The sequence below is a fragment of the Poecilia latipinna genome, unplaced genomic scaffold (genome assembly GCF_001443285.1).
Source record: "Poecilia latipinna isolate Pla-1442-1.1 unplaced genomic scaffold, P_latipinna-1.0 Scaffold692, whole genome shotgun sequence".
In the NCBI taxonomy this organism is placed as follows: domain Eukaryota; kingdom Metazoa; phylum Chordata; class Actinopteri; order Cyprinodontiformes; family Poeciliidae; genus Poecilia; species Poecilia latipinna.
The window spans coordinates 242,311-264,186 of NW_015113308.1; the positions used below are offsets into that span (position 1 = coordinate 242,311).

A 21,876-nucleotide genomic window follows, 5' to 3' on the forward strand; every position below is an offset into this window, starting at 1 on the left:
AACACACCTGAGACAGTTTAACAAAAGTTTGGATACGTTTGAGAGATTTTTTTTCCCCTATTAAAAGGAGTCGAGTTCAATGAATGGGGTCAGAGCACACGCTGTCCGGGAGCTGAGAATGTGTACAAACACTGACATGCTTTCACATAAATCATCTGGGTGCAAGAGTGTGTGTTTAGCTGTGGGCCAAAGCGGGACAAGTGTGTGTGTGTAACAAGAGTGTGTGAGGTGGCAGCATGTAATGTGTGGGTTCTAACACGCTGCTCTCCCCTCCAGCTTCCCAGATCCGAACACCTTTCCTCTTTTCCACCTTTTGGTTTCTCTTTTTCTTTCTACTGGCCTCGTCTTTTGAGCTTTTCCATCTTTGAAACACGAAAGATTTCAAAGTGGAATTACTTTTTTTTTTTTTCTTGAGGACGTTTATGAGCTCATTTGACATGTCTAAGCAATGTTCCTCGCCTTTTTCGCAGCCTTTGCAGAGTTGCAGACAGACATCCATGAGCTGACCCAGGAGCTGGATGGTGCAGGAATCCCCTTCCTGGACTACCGCACGTATGCCATGAGGGTCCTCTTTCCTGGTATTGAGGACCATCCTGTACTCAAGGAGATGGAGGTACTGGTCAGTAAAGAGCGTTCTGCACTCATGCACACCCACATACAAAATAAGTCGTGTTTAACAAGTTAATATAGCAGTCACTTATATCCTTGTGGCTTTTAAATAGTTAATTGGAATTAGTAAATTAGAGGTGTATTAGCCTGGCTATTGCCTTCCTATGTAATTCCGCTTAAAAAAAAAAAAAGTTCTCTCTTCCAGCTCAGTCTGGGCTTTCTCCCTTTGACTCGGATTCTCTCCGGTTGGTTTATTAGCGGGCCAATCGGTGGACAGAAAGAGAAGTTGTGAACGATGACGACTAATGGTTCTCCGGCCGTTTACAAATCATTTATGTCTCGTATGTAACTCTGTTGCTGTTTTCTTTTCAGTACCCAAAATACAGGACAACCCAGGAACTGCTTCCTTTCTTTCTTCAAAATAAGAGCCTTAAACATAAAAAGAGGCTGTAGAGATTAAAGCACATATCTTTTTATCTGGGAGTCATGATAATAACTTACACTTATTGCACCAGACGCTAGTAGGAACTGTCCAGAAATATTGTATTAATATTCTGAGATAACGCTGAACCTCTCTTATTGACCTCTTTGAGAATTAGCACAAGTCAGAGTCTGAGGTGAGGTGTGAGGGTCATGGTGACATGCCTTTGGCTTTTCAAAGCTGCTGGTTTCTAACTGTTACAAAGTGCTATGTGAAAGAGCCTTTATGCTTTTTCCCTTGTAAGTATTGCTTGACAATAAGTGAGGAAGCAAACTCTATAACTGGTGATTACTTTAATACATAAACAATTAAAATTCAAAGATGCGGTTAAACTATTGTTGTGACGCACTGTTTCAATGTTTTCACTCTGATTCACATGGTACTTGATTCAGGACTGGCTTTAATCTAACATTCATTTTTTTTAGTTGGAGCACAAGGGGGGAAAAAACCCAGGTTGGAATTTGAACCCATGACCTTCCTGCAACCTTGCAACAGTGCTGCAAACCTCACCACCATCCAGCTCCCATGATGTTTACACCCTTTGGAAAATGCAGAGTTGTATTCCTCAGTCATGGCTGCAGGAACAGGCCTCGGAGACGTTCTCTATGAGTGCTGGTGCTATCAGCTGTATTCCAAAGGGATAGTGTAACACAGCATTGGATTTTCATTTGTATTGCCCAGGCAATCACAGGCCACAGTGGTGCGCTAGCAGGCAGATCAATTTCTTATTACAGCATGAAGTTCACATTCTTTCTTCAAATCTGTGTTTGTGGCTCTCACAAGGGGAGGCCTGGCCATTGCTTTAGGATAGAAGGAGAGAAAATGGCAAAGTGAGGCTTGCACCAGATGGTATAGAAAAAGAGGGTTGTGAGGAAAATGAGCAAGGTGCTTTGTTCCGGAGATGTTTACATGCATGGGTGTAAAGGAGCAAATTGAAGATTTATTTGTAGATGTTCCCGAATTTTCACACACACCTCATTTCACAACTATGCTTCACAATCAGTTCTGTTCTCTCAGTCGACTCTTGTTGTTCCTTTTCCATTTTTGTCTGTGACCTTTTCCAATTACTCCACACCTTTCCCCACCGATCTTTAGTTTCACATCCTTCACTCTTTTTCACATACTTCTCTTCTTCTTCTCACCAAAAACCTGCTTCAGTTACACCACCGTCATCTTTTTTTTATTCTAACAGTTGCCTTTTCATGTCTCATGCTCTCCCCACTCTTCTCTATTTTCACTATTTCTGTCTTCTCTTTTCCACCAGGTCCAGGCAAATGTGGAGAAGGCCCTGACGTTGTTCGGCCAGCTACTGACCAAAAAGCACTTCTTGCTGACATTCATCCGCACGCTGGAAGCTCAGAGGTCCTTCTCCATGCGAGACAGAGGCAATGTGGCTTCTCTCATCATGACAGCATTGCAGGGGGAGATGGAGTATGCCACAGGTGTCCTCAAACAGCTCCTGTCTGACCTTATCGACAAAAACCTGGAGAGCAAGAACCACCCGAAGCTGCTGCTCAGGCGGTAAGGAAAGGAGGGATGAACAGAGGGTGGGAGAGCGGCTAGAACGGCACTGAAACATGTCGGTTCTTCCAGTGGAGCTACAAGTTAATGCTCTGTGGACTGTGCTTGTGTGTGGGTTCAAGTCTTTGTTTAGATCCATTCAGAGGGTCTTTCAGGAGAGGTTTTTTAGTATAAGTTAGCATTAGTTGGCTAAATAAAAATATTTAGCTATTTTCTTTATTGCTAAATTGATAACAGTTATTCAAAGGATACTGTAGAAATCATGTTTGCGTTTTGCCACGAGGCATAGCAGAGACACTTTGTACTTGTGGAAGAAGGGGCTCTGATTGGGTGACGCCAAAACTAAACTTTATGGTGAATATTGCCAAACCAATATTGCATTTTCCTGAACACACAAATCACCACAATAAAAGTTAGTGATGGCAGCATGATGCTGAAAACAAGGAAGCTGTCAAAATTGATGGGAACATTGTTGGAGTAGGCAAAGTGTAAAAACTTTGAAATCAAGATTTATCTTCCAGCAGGACAACAACCCTAAAGATTCAGCCGGAGTGACAGTTTGACTGCTCGATCAAAACCTATTCAATCGTTGGAATGGTCCAGTTAAAGTTCAGAGCAAAATAGAACTGAGAATCTGTGGCAAGCCTTAACTTGAGTTATTTTTTTTATGAAGAACTGTCAATATTCTCAGACTTTAGATGTTCAAAGAGTCCTGAGACATAAACCTTTCACACTGCAGCTGTGATGTTGTTCAGAGTATTCGCTCATGTGGGCTAAATACAAATGCATGCCACACTTTTTAGGTCTTACACAACTTTTTAAAAAAAGCAAGCATTCATCCCTTTCCTTCTTCTTCTTCTTCATGTACTGGTTTTAGTCTGTCACAAAGAATCCAAAGCAGCAGGTGATGTTCTCCACAAAGAATCCAAACTGAATATGCTGAAGTTTGTGGTTGTAATGTGGCAAAATGGGAAAACAAATTGAAGGGGTGTAAGTAGTCTTGCAAGGGTCTGTGTTTGGCTTTTCTCCAGATGATAAAATCAAATGAACAGAATATTGTCAAAAGCGGAGGATGGTGCCCTGTGAGATTGTCAGGCCAGTGATTTTTCCCGTCCTGATGGCCTGATGCTAAGAGAAGTGAATGCGAGGGACAGCGACTACGGCTTCTGAGGCGTTTGTGACTATACCTTGTCTCTATCTCTCGGCCCTGTCCCTGTCAGAGAGGATTACACCCCTGAGCACACATGCACTCCCACCGGAGCTGCTGTGAGACAGGCCGCCGTATCCCCTCTTCTTGCACTCTCAGCGAGAGACGTAGTTAGGGGAGGAAGTACGAGGAGCAGAGCAGGTGTGAAGAACAGAGAGAGAGGAGGGCTTTGCTAGGAAAAGGAGAGAGATGAGCAATGGAGGAGAAAAAAATATGAGAGGTGAAAGAGGAAGAGGCAGCACGAGAAAGGTGGATGGAGCTCCAGGGATGCAGGGAGGTGGTGATTGACAGAAACAGAAGGCAAAATGTCTACAGGGAGATTTGGGCTTGAGGGGAATTGATGGGGGAGAAACGTATAGGGGGAGAAGAGTACGGCTGTTGCACAAGGAGAGCCGTCCAATATGGTGAGAGAGCCGAAAAGTAGGGAGGAAAAAGGAAGCTGCGACAGACAGCCATGAAAAGATACACATAGTTAAGGAGAGACACAATTAAAGAAATGGTCTGTCTCCAAATAAATTGGAATTAGACATTTAATGATAAAAAGCTACTTTCCCCCCCCCTCTCTTCCTCCACTCCTGGGGTAGATATTTAATTAAAAATCTAATCAAGAAATGACTCTGAGTCCGTGTGAAGCCTTTTTCCAATCTGCTCCTGGGGCACACAGTCACAACACACTGTCCCTGCTATTTGCAGCGGCGACAGGAGCGACGCTCATTAAGCTTATTAAAATTAATGCTAGACATTCTAACAGATATATAACAATTTTATTCATAGGAAATTGTTTCCTGTGTTAATTCTACTTCTCTCCCTGAAATATTCTCTTGCTTTGGACATATTTGTGTCTTCATTAAAAGTTGAGACCTGTGGGCGTACGACCAGGAGAACATCACCTGCTGCTTTGTTTAAACTCTGTCAACCCAGTTTGTGGGTATTCAAGCTTCTTGATGCGGAAGTATACCCCAGCAGCATCCTCTGTCCGTGTTCACTGCCCTCTTTCATCCCTAGCACTTTCATTCCCCATTGCATCTCCTTTCATTTCTGACAGATGGGTAAAAAAAAAAAAAAAGTGACATACATCAAACCACACTTAACCTGTCCAACCGGGAGGCTCCCAGAAATGCAGGAGTTCATCTCCCATCTTTTTCCACAGGCTCACACTGATTTCCCTTAAACAGTGGCCTGCTTTCTCCTTTATTCCATCGGTTTTTGTTTTGTTTGTTGTTCAGTTATCATGAAAAGCTTTTAACATTGGTGGAGGGATTGACCAGAAAATAGCATGTATTGGTCTGAATATTGACAGAGAAAACATAAAATTAAACATTTATTGTTGTATGTTGTGAGGATGATCCTGATGGCAATTAACCTAGTTTGCATTACATTAAAGTTTGAATAAAAATGATAGAAAAATAAATAGCGTAGTAACTTTCTAACAGTAACATAGCAGGGGAATGACGGGTCCCCCTGTTGGACAACCCGTCTGTCACTTCTGTCGCATCCAAACTGGGGGAAAACAACACAGTTGGAGATCTGTTGGAAGGCCTTCATGATGACATGTATGTTCATATATTAGTTTTATATCTGTACTACAAAGCAGCATTAACGTTTCTGTGAAGATTAAGACTCTGAAAGCACACTTCTGAACGAGATGCTGTCCAGGAAAATGAAAGATATAAACCGGTTAACCATCAAGATAACATTTTTGTCCAAGACCTCAGCAGAATTGATGCCTATGTACCTAAAATAAAACCTGGTTACTATAAAATAACTTCCTGTCTGAAGTTCAAGTTTAAAAACTACAAATATGGTTTCTTAATTAAAACACCTTCCTCTGCAAAATTACACTGATACTGAAATGTCTGACCATATCGTACTCTCCAAATCGCTACATAGTCTCTGTCAAGAAAAGGACATTTTAAATGTTTAAAATTACAAACCACCCACAAAATGTTTCATGTGACATATGTTCTCTGAATGGCTGCAAAGTAAGAGTCTGCAAGAGATTAAGACTGACACTTTGTCTGATGTCCAATCGGTGACACCTGCAGAGTTGAGCACATTTTCAATGACAAAACGCTATTTTTAATCATGCCTTAATAACTCAGCTGCCAGATTAATAAATAGATAAATTTGCTAATTTCCTGGCTTTATTATAGCTCCACTTGCTTTACATGAACAACTCCTGAGAGAGTTACTGTTAGCATAATTGTTAATGTTACAGGTCAGTTAAGCCGATTCCCTTAAATAAGAAAATCCGACTTTGCTGAAAGTGTTCGGAAAGTTGAACAGAATGTATCTTGCTAAGTGATGTCCCTTTAATTGCTTTCTTTTTTTTTTTTTTTTATTTAGTTGATGCTTCTGTTGTTTACTAAAGAAGTAAATGAGCAGATGTTCCCCTCATAGCATTGCAAATTTATGATTAACAAGAGAGGTGATTGAATTACACTAATTGTTTTTATAAGTGGGTTTGCTTGAAGCAAGCCCACTTAGAAAAACAAAGGAAAAGTGAGAAGGGGCTTTAGCAATAAATGAAATGCAGGCATTCGTTTTGCAAAGCAATTTGGTTTTTAAAAGGAGATCAGAGGTGTACTGCATGGAGACTGATGATGTCCCGCTGTATCTGATCGGAGCGTTGCTCTACGGGAACAGATTGTATCTACAGTACATGTGCATGTAAACATTAAAACGTAGAAACTACTAAAAAGGTCATTCTCATTTGTGTAATTCAGTCGAAATAGTAAATCTGTTTTATTGCATAGATTCATGTCACACCGAGTGTATATTTCAAGCGTATTAAAACAGGACCAATAAAAAAAAAAATACTTTTGATACAGATCATTGCTAAAAGAGTTAGCTATACACTGGCTTCTGCATCCAGGCATATTACTGGGAAGGCAAGTGGAAGAGAAGCTGATGGGAAAATGTACAACAGAGGCAACATTACAGGCTTTTGAGGCTGGAGGAGATTCTTAGGAGCTTCATAAACCGTGACGCGCAGACGGATCAGGGACATGGGTAACAATTGTTGCATTCCTTGTGTTAAGCCTCTCCTGAATTAGGCAGAACAAGAAAAGCGTCTGACCTTATCTTCACAGTACACTCACAAAGGTACCAAGAAGCAGAGAGATATCAGAAACATTGATGAAGATGCTGTTTAAGCCTGACCACCCTCATGCCAAGCTGGACTGATGCAATAACTCATGCAAAAGGAGGCCAGAACATGTATGAGTTCATATACAGTACTCTATACAGCGGATGTACTCTTCAGCTGGCTGATATTTCAACATTAAAATCCTTACATTTATATTAACTTCTGGATAAATTGTTGCCGCTTCTCTCTTAGATTTTTTTTTATATTATTTCCTTTTAACTCTTCTTCCAGTTTCTTTTTAAAGTCTGTTTGGCTATGAACACAACAGTTTGACCTCAGTTACATGAAATAAGTCTAGATTTTATTATATATATTTTTTTCCCTTGGGACTGAGAGAGAAAAAAAAAGTAATATTTTAAAAAAATGTTGAAAATAAAATGTTTTGGGTTTTACTAGATGTAGACCAGGATCATGAAATAAACTAAAATTAATACTGTAAATATATCTCTCTTTGTGTAACGAATCAATAAAATAAATTTTTTTAATTTTGTAATTGAATTTTGGAAAGATATTCACTTTTGAATGATATTCTAATTTAATGAGATCTACCTGTATGAGCCAGGGATGTGTGTGTGCGTGTGCGTGCGTTTGTGTGTGTGTGTATGTGGAGAGATATAAACATCTTTCGCCTCAGTCTCTTTACATTATTCTGTTGCTCAGACTCCAACCAATCAGACCGTTGTTTCCTTCTCTCGCAGGACGGAGTCGGTAGCGGAGAAGATGCTCACCAACTGGTTCACCTTCCTGCTGTACAAGTTCCTCAAGGTAAAACTGTCACAAGGATAAACACCGAACTTCTGGAGCGGCAACAGCTCTGACACCCACTCACACACAGCCGCAGCATAAGAAAAGACAGCAGAGCCACACCTTGGCCTTTCATTTGAAAGACTCCTATTTCCCAACTGCATCTGCAGAGACTGAAAGCCTATTCAGACCCAGTCGGTGATATTATCTCAATAAGCCGTTCTCTCTTAGGATGTAGAGTCATATGTCTTTTTCTTGCTTCTTTCAGTCTGCGTGTGTGTGTGTGTGTGTGTGTGTGCGTGTGTGTGTGTGTGTGTGTGTGTTTGCATCTTTGAATAATTCCCTCTGATTTCATATGAGAGGAAATCACTAAATGCTGCTAAATTCATGCGCTGCCTCCACTCAAATGTTGCTGGAGCTAATCAGTTAGCGTTGGGGCTTTAAACACCCTGTCAGAACAGCCAGTGTGCTGGACAGCAAACTGGCCAGGCCTCAGGGGGTCCCAGTTAGCATCTGTGTATGAGAGTGTGTCGGGCTTGGATCTTGCGCTCATGTGTGTGTCTTGGCTTCAAATGCGAGACTGGACAGCCGGAGTGGAGTCCAGTAAAAGGAGAGTGGGTTATGAGAGAAGCTGTTGGGGATTTATTCAGCAGCTGTGTTTATGAACTTTAGACCGGCCTAAGACAACAGAGGCAAAACACGAAAAAGGTGGAAAGTGTTTAGAGGAAGGCGAAGAAGAGGTGAAATTTATTCAGAAGATGTTTTAGAAGCTGTAAAGGCGAAAAAAAAAATAGAAACGTGGAGAAGGGGAGGGGGACGGAAATTGGAATGGAGAAAACACGACAGCTTTTATCCAACCTTTGCGACTCTGCTTTCTCCTGAGTTTTCAAGGGTCACGGAAAAGAAAGGTCCGGAACAATTTCAAGATTCAGCCAGGTGTGAACAGAGACGGGTAAAGGTCAAGTAGTGTTTCGGCGGGGCAGACGAGATGGAGCTTTTACCCATAAAAGGGAACAAAGAGCAGAAGAACAAAAAAAGAAATCTTCAATCCATTACCCAGTTTTTAAAGTTCACCTGTCCTCTTTTCCCTGGCCCGTTCGGGAGGGTCAGGGACCTCGTGTTTTTGTTCTGTTTCTAAACCTGGTATTTCTGCCTGTTGCTATTGGTGAAATCACACATAATTGCATAAAATTGGTTTTGTTTTGTTATCGCAAAACAAAAACAAAAAAGAAAAAAATGCCAACAAGCTGATTTGTACACTGGCAGCATTTTAAGGAGACAGAAGGGCTGAGATTCGTATGCTGCTAGAAAGAGAAGACGTCTGCTGGTGTGCTGTGTTTTCACCGTTGGAGGCAGGCGGAACTAGATGATCCCACAGAGTTCATCTTCTAGCTCGCCAACATGGCTGTGTCCTGTTGATGTGCAAACCTGGCTGAAGGATGCCGGACAGGGAGACACTGTGCCATGCAAACATATCCACATCTCTTGAACTTTTCTCCATTTTGCAGCATTGCAGTAACAGATTGTGCATTATGGGTCTGCACAGTATTAGGTAAATGTGAAGTTTTATGTTTTACATTAATGTGAAGACGTACATTTAGATAAATACTTGTCCGTACTGTGGTAACGTCCCTACGTTTTATAAAACTGATAGCAGCATCCCTCTGGCAGTGGTTCTACGTTATCTGCCCTGGAGTTTATGTAGGGTTGTTGGAGTAAAAGGGGTCAGATATTTTATAGCGATCTTCACAATTATGTTCTTTCCTTGTGTTGATAAATTGCTTACAGCCAATAAAATACTGTGAAGTTTTTGGTTGTAACTTGACAATATGAGAAAATTCATGAATGCTTCTGCAAAAACTCAAGATGCATTTAACTCATCCATTTAAGTTGACGTAGGTGGAAAGCATTTCACACTAATCATTCAAAGATCATCTGTAAATACACGAATTCATGCAAATTATGGTTTGAATCTATGTGATCTGAATGTAATTTAAAAAAAAGCCATCTTAACAGAGAAGTGAAGTTTCATTTTAGAGCGTCTTCAGATCTGAAACGATTCTGTGAACCACACCACATTCTGTACGTGGTGTGGTTCTGGTTCCGACTCCCATTTCTGAATGGCATTAGTATATGAATAAGAAAGACGGCTAACGCTGCAAGAAATAGAGCCTGACTTCAAGAAGCAGTGCAGCAGGCAGCGCTTAGACGGCAGGGTCAGCCGAACAACTGGATGAAAAGGAGGCGAAAGTGAGCAGGGAGAGAGACGGAGCGACAGACGGGGGGGGCCCCCACATCCCAGCGCTTGTTGCCTGGCTGACACGTCTCGCACACCAAAGTGCTTCTCCAAGCGTTTTCCAGCCCTCAGTCATTAACCTTCTATTAACTCCTCCATCAATTGCCACTCAGTCTCACTCACACTTTCTCTGATTCTTTTCCTCCTCCCCGCCCATTCAGTCGGTCCCTCACACAAAAATAGAGATTTTCACAGCGTGTTTTTTTTCTTTTTCCCCCTCAGAGACGAGACTCTGGGGAGAGTCGTTCTGTCTGTTCTGTGCTGTTTGCCAACATTGGCCGTGGCCTTGTTGTCCTTTCCTGCTCTTCTTCTGCTGCCCTCAGAGAAGATTAGAAATATAACCAGTGGAACGCCCTACAAAATTATCCATGTACCTTTTTTTTGCTAGAATGTTTTTTGTAAAGTTGCATTTATACAAAAGTCACATCTGACTCCATTTGTTGTTTTTTTTGTTGTTTTTTTCAGGAATGTGCTGGTGAGCCTCTCTTCATGCTTTACTGTGCTATGAAGCAGCAAATGGAAAAAGGGCCAATAGATGCAATCACAGGAGAAGCCCGCTATTCCCTCAGTGAGGATAAACTCATCAGACAACAAATTGACTACAAAACTTTGGTCAGTACTCATGCAGTCTTGTAAACACATTCTTATGCATGACACCAATATAAACATCTTTTTTTTTTTTTGCCTGAAACTGAATCTATTCTTGTAAATTAGCCGTCCCGACCTCCTATGTCCATATGTAAGGCATTTTATTTTTTTCCATGTAGACGCTGCACTGTGTGAACCCGGAGAATGAAAATGCCCCCGAGGTGACCGTGAAGACCCTCAACTGTGACACAGTGACTCAGGTGAAGGAAAAGCTGCTGGACGCCGTGTACAAGGGGACCCCGTACTCCCAGAGACCGAAGGCCTCAGATATGGATCTCGGTGAGGACTCGGCTTGAACAAAATGCTGCAAACACTTCCGAGTTATCGCACTCGACAAAGGCGTGTTTCAGCGGGGGAGTGAAGAAGGAATCTTTTCAAGCGCTCTCTGAAGCTGTAGGGTGCCCTTCAGAAAGGAGAAGAGAATGCACACCTGGAAGAAAAGGAGAATAAAAGAAACATTTCAAGAGTTCTTAAAATCGCTGCTGTTCTTCAACAAAAATATCAAATTTCCTTGCGTGCATTGTTGTTCTGAAGTGGTAAATTGGTGCAAGCGTGTCCTCGCCTTGCTTGATTCCTTTTATCCATTTTCTGCTTTCTGACAGAGTGGCGGCAAGGCAGGATGGCACGGATCATCCTGCAGGACGAGGACGTCACCACAAAGATCGATAACGATTGGAAGAGACTAAACACCCTCGCTCACTACCAGGTATCCAACTGCAGAGATCTTCCATACATACAGCTCCATACGTCTTATTTTATCTGAATTAACTAGTCTAGTTCTAGTGCAATAGAGTGCAAAAGACTTGATCCAACCCTAATTTCCTTATAGATTTAAACCATGAAATCAAACTTAATTGTAATCTGTTTAAAGTTTTTTTTAGCTCATTTGCACTCCAGATTATACATACCATTAATCTACGAGATGAATCCCAAGCTGCTTGGTTTCTCATGCTCCAGTTGTTCAACCTGCTGTTACGGCCAAAAACTGGGAAACAAGAATGAAAAAAGTAGCAGACGCCAATAAAGACCATAACCGGATCAGAAAGTCACTCGATTAAGGCCACTTTAAATCTGGCGAATTGGAAACAGATTCCAGAAAACATTTGGGGCGGTAAAGTCCTGCTGGTGGCCGTTCTGCTGTGCTGCGAAACTCAACTTGGAAACCGTGTTGCAGGTGACAGATGGCTCCGTGATCGCCCTGGTGCCCAAACAGAACTCGGCCTACAACATCTCCAACTCCTCCACGTTCACCAAGTCCCTCAGCAGATATGGTACGAGAGAAGGTGTGTGTGTGTGTTATGTGTGTCTGTGTATATATTTGTCTGTGTGCACTGCTACTATATGTGGGTTTGTTGTTTGTCACTGTCATTTCGTGTGAACAGTGTTAAATGTCTGAACTGTGCCTCTCCGCTGTAGAGAGAATGCTTGATCCGTTTGTCAAACGGCAGCAAGATATGAAATGATCAAAAGTGTTGGAGAAAATATGTGAACAATTTGGACACAATTACTGAAATGCACCTTATTTTATTTTATTTTTTTTATTTTTTTTTGCTTTTTAGCAGCCTTATACTTGCTGCAGATATCTACTCACACACTCCCCGTTACCTTTACTCCGCCCGTCCCTGGTTCACATTCCCGCCTGTCGTCTCAAACCTCCCAATCTTTTCCTGCTTTGTCACATAAGTGACAAGCATTCGGAGCGAAAGTATAATGCTCTGTGTCACAAATAAAAGGAAGAGAGGGGGAAGGTGGAGGGAGACAGACATTTTTATTCAGGAATGAAAGAGTGACACAGCTGTCACCTTTCAAAAAGCTTTAACTTCACAGGAAGGTTTACTGTTTGCAGCTGCTGCAGTTCTTTTATTTCTGACTTTTTGTTTCTGTGGACCTGAACTGTGTTCATAAATCTGGATTTTTTTATTTAATTTTTTTTACAGTTTATATCAGATCTAATTTTAATAGGTATATTTTAACATTCAAATGTGGGACGCTTTAGTGAGGGGTGTCACATAACCACATCCATGTGCTGGAAAGGTGCAGTGCAGATCTAAAGTTGACTTTTTGATTCAATGGAAAGGTTTGAAACTGACTGGACCTGAGTTATTTTACGAATAATAATTGACAAATGTTTTAGTCTCTAGAGGTGCAAAGCTGGTGGAACGACTAATGAAAGGACTTGTCATTGTTAGGGGAATAAATACAAATGCAAACTAAACACTAGAAGGTTTCTTTCTACTTTGCAATTATGCACTATTTTGTTTTGTAGTGTGACTTAAAATCCCTGTGAAAAACATAAAGGTTTTTGTTGTAATGTGACAAAATGTGAAAAAAGAAAAAAAAAATATTTCAGTAAATGTACACTAAACAGTCCTACCCTCTCCACTAGAGGACGCTGTTTTCTGCACATATGGATTTACTCTTGTTGAAGTGATTATTTGAAATTCTCTCTCTGTCTTAATGATTCACTAAACACACACACAAAAAAAAAAAAAAATCCAAGTGAAAGTCCTTATTTCTCTCACTATACATCTCTCTGCGCTTTAACCTGACCTTCCAGAGAGCATGCTGAGGACAGCCAGCAGTCCGGACAGCTTGCGCTCCCGAACGCCTATGATCACCCCTGATCTCGAGAGCGGCACCAAGCTGTGGCATCTGGTGAAGAACCACGACCACTCGGACCAGAGGGAGGGCGACAGGGGGAGCAAGATGGTCTCGGAGATCTACCTGACCAGACTGCTTGCCACAAAGGTAACAAGAAACCGACCCTCCCCCTCCGACACGAACCATGTCGTGTAGTCCATTTAAACCTGCAGTCTCTGTTGACCTTTGTTTGGCGGTGGTCTCAAAGCTCATTAACATTTTTCATAACCTTTTCCACAAAGACACACATATGTACACTCTTAATTAGGAGGTTGACCTTTGACTATTGAGTTGTTAGCTTGGTGGTACTGGGCCCTCTGTTGGCGGCGTCTGGGCTTCTAGATGCAGGTCATTATTCACCATATTTCACCATGAACTCCAAAACACACAGACGCAGTGTGAGAGCTGGTAGTTTTTATGCAGATAAAAATTAGCAAGGTTTGTTCAGGTGGTAAACAAAATGTTAAAAGTACTTTTTTTGGGGGGGGCGGGGGAGGAAATCTGTATTAACCCCCCTTACTTGAAGGGACAGTAAGTACTTTTTTTTTTGACTCACTAAAAAGCCTAATCTCATAAACAAAATTAACTTCTTTGGGTCTCAACTGCTTCTAATAACAGCCTGGGAGCTCAGCAAAAACCTCACAATTGTTTTCTGGCAACAACTTTGTGCTTTTTGTGTCGTATTTGCAATGAAAGCAATGAGAAGATCCATAGCCTCAATGTTCCTCTCCTCCTGATGGCTCCAGGAAGATTAGCTGTATTACCACAACCTCAATGAGGAAATGATTGAGGAGGAAGATAATGTGGGCAACACGGAGCTCTGCAGTTTGCTTCTACTTATTACATCCCCCCTCAGCCTTGTGTGTTTAGGAGGCAGATTTGTTACTGTGTTGGTACAAATCTGTAACTTGAACATTCTGGCTGGTTTAAATGACGTTTTTTTTTTTTTTTTCAGAAAGTGGCCATGTTGCTTGAAGGAAAGGCTTGTAGAAAATATAAAACAGTTTCAACTTCAAACGACTTTGTAAGGATTCAGTCTCTCCAGAGTTATGTGGTAAAAAAAAAAAAAAAAAAAAAAAAATGGGTGAGGGGCCTTTGGGTTGACTCCCATTGAGCCCCTTCCTGAATACAGTAAAGACTACTGAGCACTCTCCATCATCACAAACTCTCAGGAAGCTGGAGCACTGAAAGCAAAGCACTGTCGTTCTTAAAAAACCTTTTCCTGGCATGTTGCGCCCGCAGCTCGACAGTGGAAGCCGATTCAGCTGCAACACAACAGGTCAAACTGGGATACTCGTTTTAGGATAGACTGACTTCTTAATTCTTAATTAAACATAACCCAACAGAACCGCTCGCACGATCACGCCCGGAAAGGGATAGAATGGCATGAAAAATTTGTATCATCGTTGATGTGTGCACATTTACCAGGGTTATCAATATTTAGAGGGTTCCTACGGTCTGTAAAGTCTGGAAACATTCGGAAGTTGGTTTGAATATGAAGAAACCTTCCTTATTCAGACTTTATTCCCAATGTTGTCATCTATCCACTTAGAGTCGAATTACCTTCTGTATCAGTTTTTAATCATAATACTCTGTCTGGCTTTGTCTCACGACTGCTTCCCAACCTTCTCTTCTTCAGGGTACCCTCCAAAAGTTTGTGGATGACTTGTTTGAAACCATTTTCAGCACAGCACACCGAGGCAGCGCCCTGCCGCTCGCCATCAAATACATGTTCGACTTCCTGGACGAGCAGGCAGACAAACACTCGATAACAGACCCGGACGTACGGCACACTTGGAAGAGCAACTGGTGAGGGAAAACGCAGCAGCGTTGACTGTCGCCTTCGTCTCTTTGGCTTTCCCCGGTCTCGGTGTGGATGCTCTGTCTGAAATGCGCCACGTGGTTCTAACACCGCACGTCTTTCTCTCCATTCCTCCACCTCCGCCTTGTTCCCCCCGTCCCTTGTAGTCTTCCGCTAAGGTTCTGGGTGAACGTGATCAAGAACCCGCAGTTTGTCTTTGACATCCACAAGAACAGCATCACGGACGCCTGCTTGTCTGTGGTGGCTCAGACGTTCATGGACTCGTGTTCAACATCAGAGCACAAACTGGGGAAGGACTCTCCTTCCAACAAGCTGCTTTATGCTAAAGACATCCCCAACTACAAGAACTGGGTCGAAAGGTGAGTCGGTTTGATGGAATTTCTGGCGAATACTTCCAAGACTGTTTCTTCAGGCTGTAAAGCTCCTGTTGGGGTTTTCTCAGGTACTACTCGGACATCTCCAGGATGCCCGCCATCAGCGACCAGGACATGAGTGCCTACCTGGCAGAGCAGTCCCGGCTTCATGCCAACCAGTTCAACAGCATGTCGGCTCTACACGAGATCTACTCCTACATTGTCAAGTACAAAGATGAGGTCAGAATAGATGTTTTTGTTACTAAACAGTTCAGAAGTTTGATGACCAGCAAATCAGGCAACAATTTTAGACCGACAACCAAGACGACGATATTGGTTGCGATCACCTACTTTTTCCACACTCTTCTTTATTTATTCTTTTTTTTGTTGTTGTTGTTATGTCAACTCTTTCTCTTTCAGTAAGCTCTCTATTGTTTTATGTCAGGTATGGATATTAAAAGCAGCAAAAGTACATCCAACCAACTATATGGTTTCTGCAAGATCTTAAAAAAACGACCATAAAACATTCTGCAACTGCCCAGATTTATTTTTAGATGAGAATCAATTTCTACATGTATTGTATCGTTGCTTCTATTGTTAGTTTTTTTTAAAGATTTTTTTTAAAGAAATGTGTTACTTGGATTTCAATGTTGTGCGATTTTTTTTTTCTCTACCTGAGGAATTTAGCTATTTTTGGGTGATTTGCAGAAGTTTAGGCAATTAAAATCCAACACGGAGATTTTAATGATTTGCTTGTTGACTCGTTATGAAGCTTGTCGTATAATTAATCTATCAAAGTTAGGAAATGTAGGTGTGAAAGCACTCGAGTTAAATTCCAGAAGACACAGTTTAACTTTAAGTTGTCAAGTGAGTTAGAGATTGCAATTTTCATAACTTTAAATTTTTAAAAAGAAGATGGTAACCTTCACAGGAACAGAGGAAGTAAAGTAAATCACCACTTCTACATAGAGTGGAGGTGGAAGGTGGAAATAAAACATTAACTGAGAACAAAACAGTGCCCTGCAGGTCAGAACGTTGTATTAAGTCCAAGGCTGACCGCTATCTGTCTTGTCATGAAAACAACACAAAAACTCCTTGTTTTAAACAACTTGGCTTTCTAGTCTGTATAGACTGTTTATGTCAGAGAGACGGCAAGCTAATATAAACTAATACAAGTTAAAATGGTTTGCTGAGACGGTATTTTAAAAGCATTTGGTTTTCTTATGAATATGACTAAAATAGTTGAAGGTTTGCTGGTTCACAGTTTTCTTCTACGATAAAATGAGGGGGGGGGACAAAAAAAATCCAGCAGCTTCCTTCAACGCCAGCCTTCAAAGGACCGCACCTGCTGTGAAAACTGAGGTTGATGCTCGTTTGACATTGGCTGACTTCCTCTCCTTTCTATTTTCAGATCTTGTCGGCTTTGGAGCGGGACGAGCAGGCGAGGAGACAGAGACTGAGGAGCAAGCTGGAGCAGGTCATCGACACAATGGCCCTGGCCAGCTGAGGACAATCCACCTGCTCCCTCTGCTCACTACTCGTCTCCATCTGTTGCTCTGTCTCCCTTCGCTCTTCTCAGACAACAAACAAACAAGCAAACAAACAAACAAACAGAGAAAATCCAAACCCCAGAAACGCGAACTGCAAAAAAGGACCGAAGCAGTATACTCCGGACTCGGGGAGGGCGGGGTTCGGCGGAGATGGGCGGGCCTGTGTACGCTTACATGTGTATGTTTGTGTTCGTCTGCAGCCCCGGCGCGGCGCGTGGGCTTGTGTCTGTGTGAGAGACTCGGACTCCAGAAATCTTCACACACGCATACGTGGAGAACAAGTCCTTGACAGCGTTTGATTATCGTGGATGTTGGTGTTTGTGGTTTGCTTGAGTTTTTTTTTTCTTTTTTCTTTTGGATTTCAGAAGAATTAGTCATTATGACACCGATGCTGATGATCAGGAAAAAAAAACGACAGAAGCTCAGACACTCTACACATGGCGTCATGAACAGAGAGGACCAATCTGTCAGAGCCAGTGAAGAGTCGCTTGGAAGGTCATGTGACTCAGTTGTCACGCTTTTTTTTTTTCTTCTTCTTCTTTTTGTATAAATGTAATCAACTGCCCACTCTCTGATCTCTCGCCACTTGTATTACTGCTGAATTTGCACAATTTACAGAAAGGTTACAAAGCAAGACTATATAGATATTATATATAAATACAGTTTTTATTGAAAGATTAGGGAGAAAACATTTTTGTTGTTCTTTTTCATTTAAACCGACAAATACAATATAAACAAAAACAGTCAAACACAATTTGCTACTTGAAGTACAGAAGAAAAGACTTAAAAGTAGGCAGAAGATGAATGAAAAAAAAAACACAAAAATAAAAAAATTTGTACTGTGCCATGTTTTCTTTGAATGTTGTTTAGTGCAGAAACATTTTGTTAGATGGAATGTGATACAGTCTGACTTATAAATATGAAAATTGCCTAGTGACTGATGAGAGCTGATCGAGATCATCGTTTGAACGTGGAAGTAAGCATAGCGACAGACAAAAGCTTCGTTTAGTTGCTGTTTTGATTCAGGCGGTGCAATCTGTTGGTTTCCAAAAGCCAAATATCACACAGTGGTTATTTTATCGTTAGCTTCCAGCTCCTCGGCTGCTTTTGCCTCAGCTGATTGATCCGTCATTTAACTTTCTGAGCAACGAAGCAGCTGCGTTTCACTACCTAAAATATTTTACCGTCGTTTTCCCCGATGCGTCTCGATCATTTAAAGCATTTCTGAGTAATGATAATCAGTAACTTGAGCTCATATTTTATACAGATTTTATTGTACACGGAGAAATGTTTTTCAATTTATTTCTGTTACCTATGATGACTGTGGTTTACAGCTTGTGAAAACCTGAAATTCTACACACAAAAATGAAATATGTCCATGTGGGTCAGAATTTGATTGGACTTACTGTGTTAGTGCATCAGGGCACAGAGCAACACTCCAATGACATAATCTGTGATTCAGGACTGGAATCTCATGAGGAATATGCTATTGTAGCCCAAGTCCTAGAAGCGTGTGTGTGTGTGTGTGTGTGGGTGTGTGTGTGAAGGCTCTTGAAGAATGTGCAACCCAAAACTCTTAAAGGCCCTTTCCTTCACCATCTTTTGTCCACCTTTTTCTATCTTTCTTTTTTTTTTCCTTCCACTCAGTTTTCCCTCAGTATGTCTGAACGCAGCTCCTTTAACAATGACCTTGTGCGACGTCCTTTCTCCATGCAGTGTGTAAATGGGAGCATCTCAACAGTCTTCCCCATGACTAATGAGACTATAAAAATTACATTTCTGTTTTAAAAACTATTCTGATTTGATTATATGTAATATTATTTTCTAGCAAACTGAATGATTGGTTTTCACTAGCTGTAACCTACGATTGTCAAAATGAACAGAACAGTTGGAGTCTATCACTCTGCACACAGTGAATCTTTGCGAGTTTCACTTTTTGTCTTGAAACAATGAAGCAAATGAAGTTTGCAACAGTCGTCTTATTTACTGAGATGCAGTAACAATCAAGACTCCACCGCTTGTTACTTTGCGTTTACCCTTACTGAGAGAGTTATTCGTTTTCCCAGAACTCTTGGTGCTTTACAGACTACTACTATGAGTTCAGGTAGCATTTAGCTTTGCCCCTTAAAAAGTAAAACCAAGTCAGAAAAGCCGTTTTCAGCCTCCAGCCATTATTCCCCAGCATTCCTCGGTGTTAATACCCCCACCCCAAAAAAGGGGGGCATGGAAAAGATCAACTGAGCATTTCTCTCCACCTCTAAACTTCTGAATTTGAGATATGGGTTTTAGCTTTTTATCCACACTGAGGTTGTAGAAGCAGCTCTGTTCATTAGCCACATCAGGCTGGGTAATCCTCTCCTCAGCCTGCAGCTCTTGTTTTAAAACTAGCCTATTGCCACGTGTGGCTTAAGCTTTTTTTTCTATTGCTTCTCTCTTAAGAGGATTTCTGTTTCCCTATTTTTTATTTTTTTTTTAAGTCTTGACGTCATAGTTTTTGACCTTGTGGTAAGAATTTATTTATTTTTTTCTGCTTGCCGAGAAACCAAACTGTGGTCTGTATAATGTTTTTGTTAATGTTTTGTAAATTGTATACTTTTTCATAATGAACAAAAAGTGGTTCATCATTTATTTCTTATTTTGTTTTTTTTATTATTATTATTTTGCTTTTGTTTCGACATGTAAATTGTACATTTTTACGGTACATAGAAGAGAGGAAAAAAAATTTTTTTTCTTCAGCTTTGCCGGAAGTTGAAGTACTTGACTGAACTCCAGGTTTTGTTTTCCCTGATCCGAAGGATCGGAGTGAAACGGTTCCTCGGGTCAGATGAGCCTCTGTGTCGTCGTGATGGAAATGTGACTTGCTGCTTTAACTCTTGTACCTTTGTTTTTCTATCCAACATTAGGGCTGTCATCATGAATGCTGTTGCTGTTCAACCCAATCACTTTGTTTACCTTACATGTCTGAGAAACTGACATGCATCACAACCTGTTTTTAACTGGAAACTTGTTTGAATTTTGACTGTTTCCCCCGTAGACTGTAAACAAGCGAGCCTATCCGTGCAATAATGGAAAATTATCTGTTTTAGATCCAAACGTTGGCTTTTATGTTACTCCTGTTAGATGGAATATGGAAAACAAAACAAAAAAAAAAACTCCACAATAAGCTGATTTGTTAAATATAGCTTTCTTTGTGCTGTCAGCAGTGGGTGCTTTGTATATGAACTTATATGGCTGACTGCCCAGGATGCCCTTACTCTAGGGGGCGGCACAAGCTATCTCCACCCCCATGAAATACCCTCAATAAGTTTTCTTTAGCCTTTTCCACGTTGTGGACAGTGTAAACACTGTACTGAAATATGGCGCCACCTTGTGGCATGTTTACTAGGCTAAGCTTGATTTCTTTTGGGTTTTTTTAATAAGTAACTTCCTGTACACATTGAATTCTAGTCTTTTAAGGATTCTGGAGTGCATTTGGTCATATCTAGTTCAAAATCTAAAATCACAAAGTCCAGGGCTGTTATGGTTCATTTACCCATGAACAATTCATTGTGTCTTTGACTTTTTGCTGCATTCTAACTTTTTTTTTTTGGTGCTCTTATTGTATAAATACCATGGCATGAAAATGGATTGCCGAGATGTGCAGCAAAGGGCCCTCTGTTGACTGATGCGTCTAAGTGCAGGGGAAAGAATCGGCACACTGCTCAGCATCCAGCTGGCGGTCCGTCGGACTCGTTAAAAATAGTTCAACCTTCTCAGCTCTCTTTATGTTTCGATTCTGTTCGTGTCATCCTGGCTGAATACGGAGGTCAGATTCATTTATCACTTTCATGGTCACTTGCTTTTTTAAATTGACCTGCTTTGCAAGTCTAAGCCGTTTTTGCCGGCTCCTCCATCTCTCATCTTGCGTTGGTTAATACGGCCGATGATTTGCATTTACTGTAACTGAGGTGGAGGAATGTCTAAAAGTGTGTGTCATCTGAAGCACCGCCGTCAGCAACCGAGTTACAGCTCTTCACAAGAAACTCGCTGTTTTTATTTGGGTGGGGTTTTTTTTTTCTGTTTTGCTGGATTTCATGCCTCAAAACTTAGAAATATGTCTGATTTTACAGTTCCACTTTCAGGTTGGGTGGACTCAGCACACAGTGGTGTATAATTATTTACTCTTTTGGTCGTTTTTGGCCTTTAAAAAAAAAAAATGGTGAATCAAAGTAAGACCTGGTTTCCAGTTGGTTTTCCTGCTTTCCTTTCTATCTGGAAAATACTTTTTTTTTCTTTAGTTTTGTCCCAGAGTGATTGTTTCTTAGGATCCATGGAAACACAAAGCAAATGAATTTCAGATAGTCGGCAAGAGAATTTTAATACTTCAATTACTGATGCTTTTTTAGAGTTTCAGACTTGAAGCGACTGTCATGAGTTTGCAGGTTAACACTCATTGTGTAAATATTATGTTATTTCCTATTTTGCAGATTTACTACTTGTAAATAAACACGCATCAAGAAGAGATTAAACATTTTTTGCTAAAAAAAAAAAAAGTTGTGGCTTGAAGTTTTTATTCTGAGGTAAGCTTACTCAATTTGCATAGAAAGTTTGTAATTGTATTGTTTTAGGTGTGAAGAAACCCAAATGCATTCCAGTGACTCATCTGTTCAACCAAACAACAACCTGGCATAATTAGACGCATGTCCATGGAAACAAGATTAGGTGGAACTCTACGTGGACTTTTGTTTTTTTTAATCAGTCCTCCATGAAATTAAAAATGAACATGTTGAAAGAACTTCAATGTATGACAGAGGAGCTGTGATGCTATTGGCCTGTTTTTTCTTTCAGAAGTCTGAGGGAAGCTTGTTAGAGTGCATA

The 21,876-nt window shown here is 41.0% G+C and overlaps 1 protein-coding gene across 5 annotated transcripts in view; it reads left to right on the forward strand.

The window, feature by feature from the left end:
• The window catches only part of LOC106954950 (plexin-A1), a 219,277-nt gene extending 197,740 nt beyond the window's left edge, over window positions 1-21,537 (forward strand). For 2 of the 5 annotated variants that reach the window (XM_015044802.1, XM_015044803.1), the window contains exons 21-32: window positions 471-619; window positions 2,355-2,611; window positions 7,665-7,731; window positions 10,472-10,618; window positions 10,774-10,933; window positions 11,257-11,360; window positions 11,829-11,937; window positions 13,212-13,402; window positions 14,934-15,103; window positions 15,263-15,475; window positions 15,559-15,709; window positions 16,881-21,537. In XM_015044802.1, coding sequence (XP_014900288.1) covers window positions 471-619; window positions 2,355-2,611; window positions 7,665-7,731; window positions 10,472-10,618; window positions 10,774-10,933; window positions 11,257-11,360; window positions 11,829-11,937; window positions 13,212-13,402; window positions 14,934-15,103; window positions 15,263-15,475; window positions 15,559-15,709; window positions 16,881-16,976 — 1,814 coding nt within the window. In that variant the 3' untranslated portion in view covers window positions 16,977-21,537. The remainder of the gene's footprint in view (window positions 1-470; window positions 620-2,354; window positions 2,612-7,664; window positions 7,732-10,471; window positions 10,619-10,773; window positions 10,934-11,256; window positions 11,361-11,828; window positions 11,938-13,211; window positions 13,403-14,933; window positions 15,104-15,262; window positions 15,476-15,558; window positions 15,710-16,880) is intronic. The other 3 variants (XM_015044805.1, XM_015044804.1, XM_015044806.1) reach the window with 3 other exon arrangements.
• Window positions 21,538-21,876: the final 339 nt, after the last annotated feature.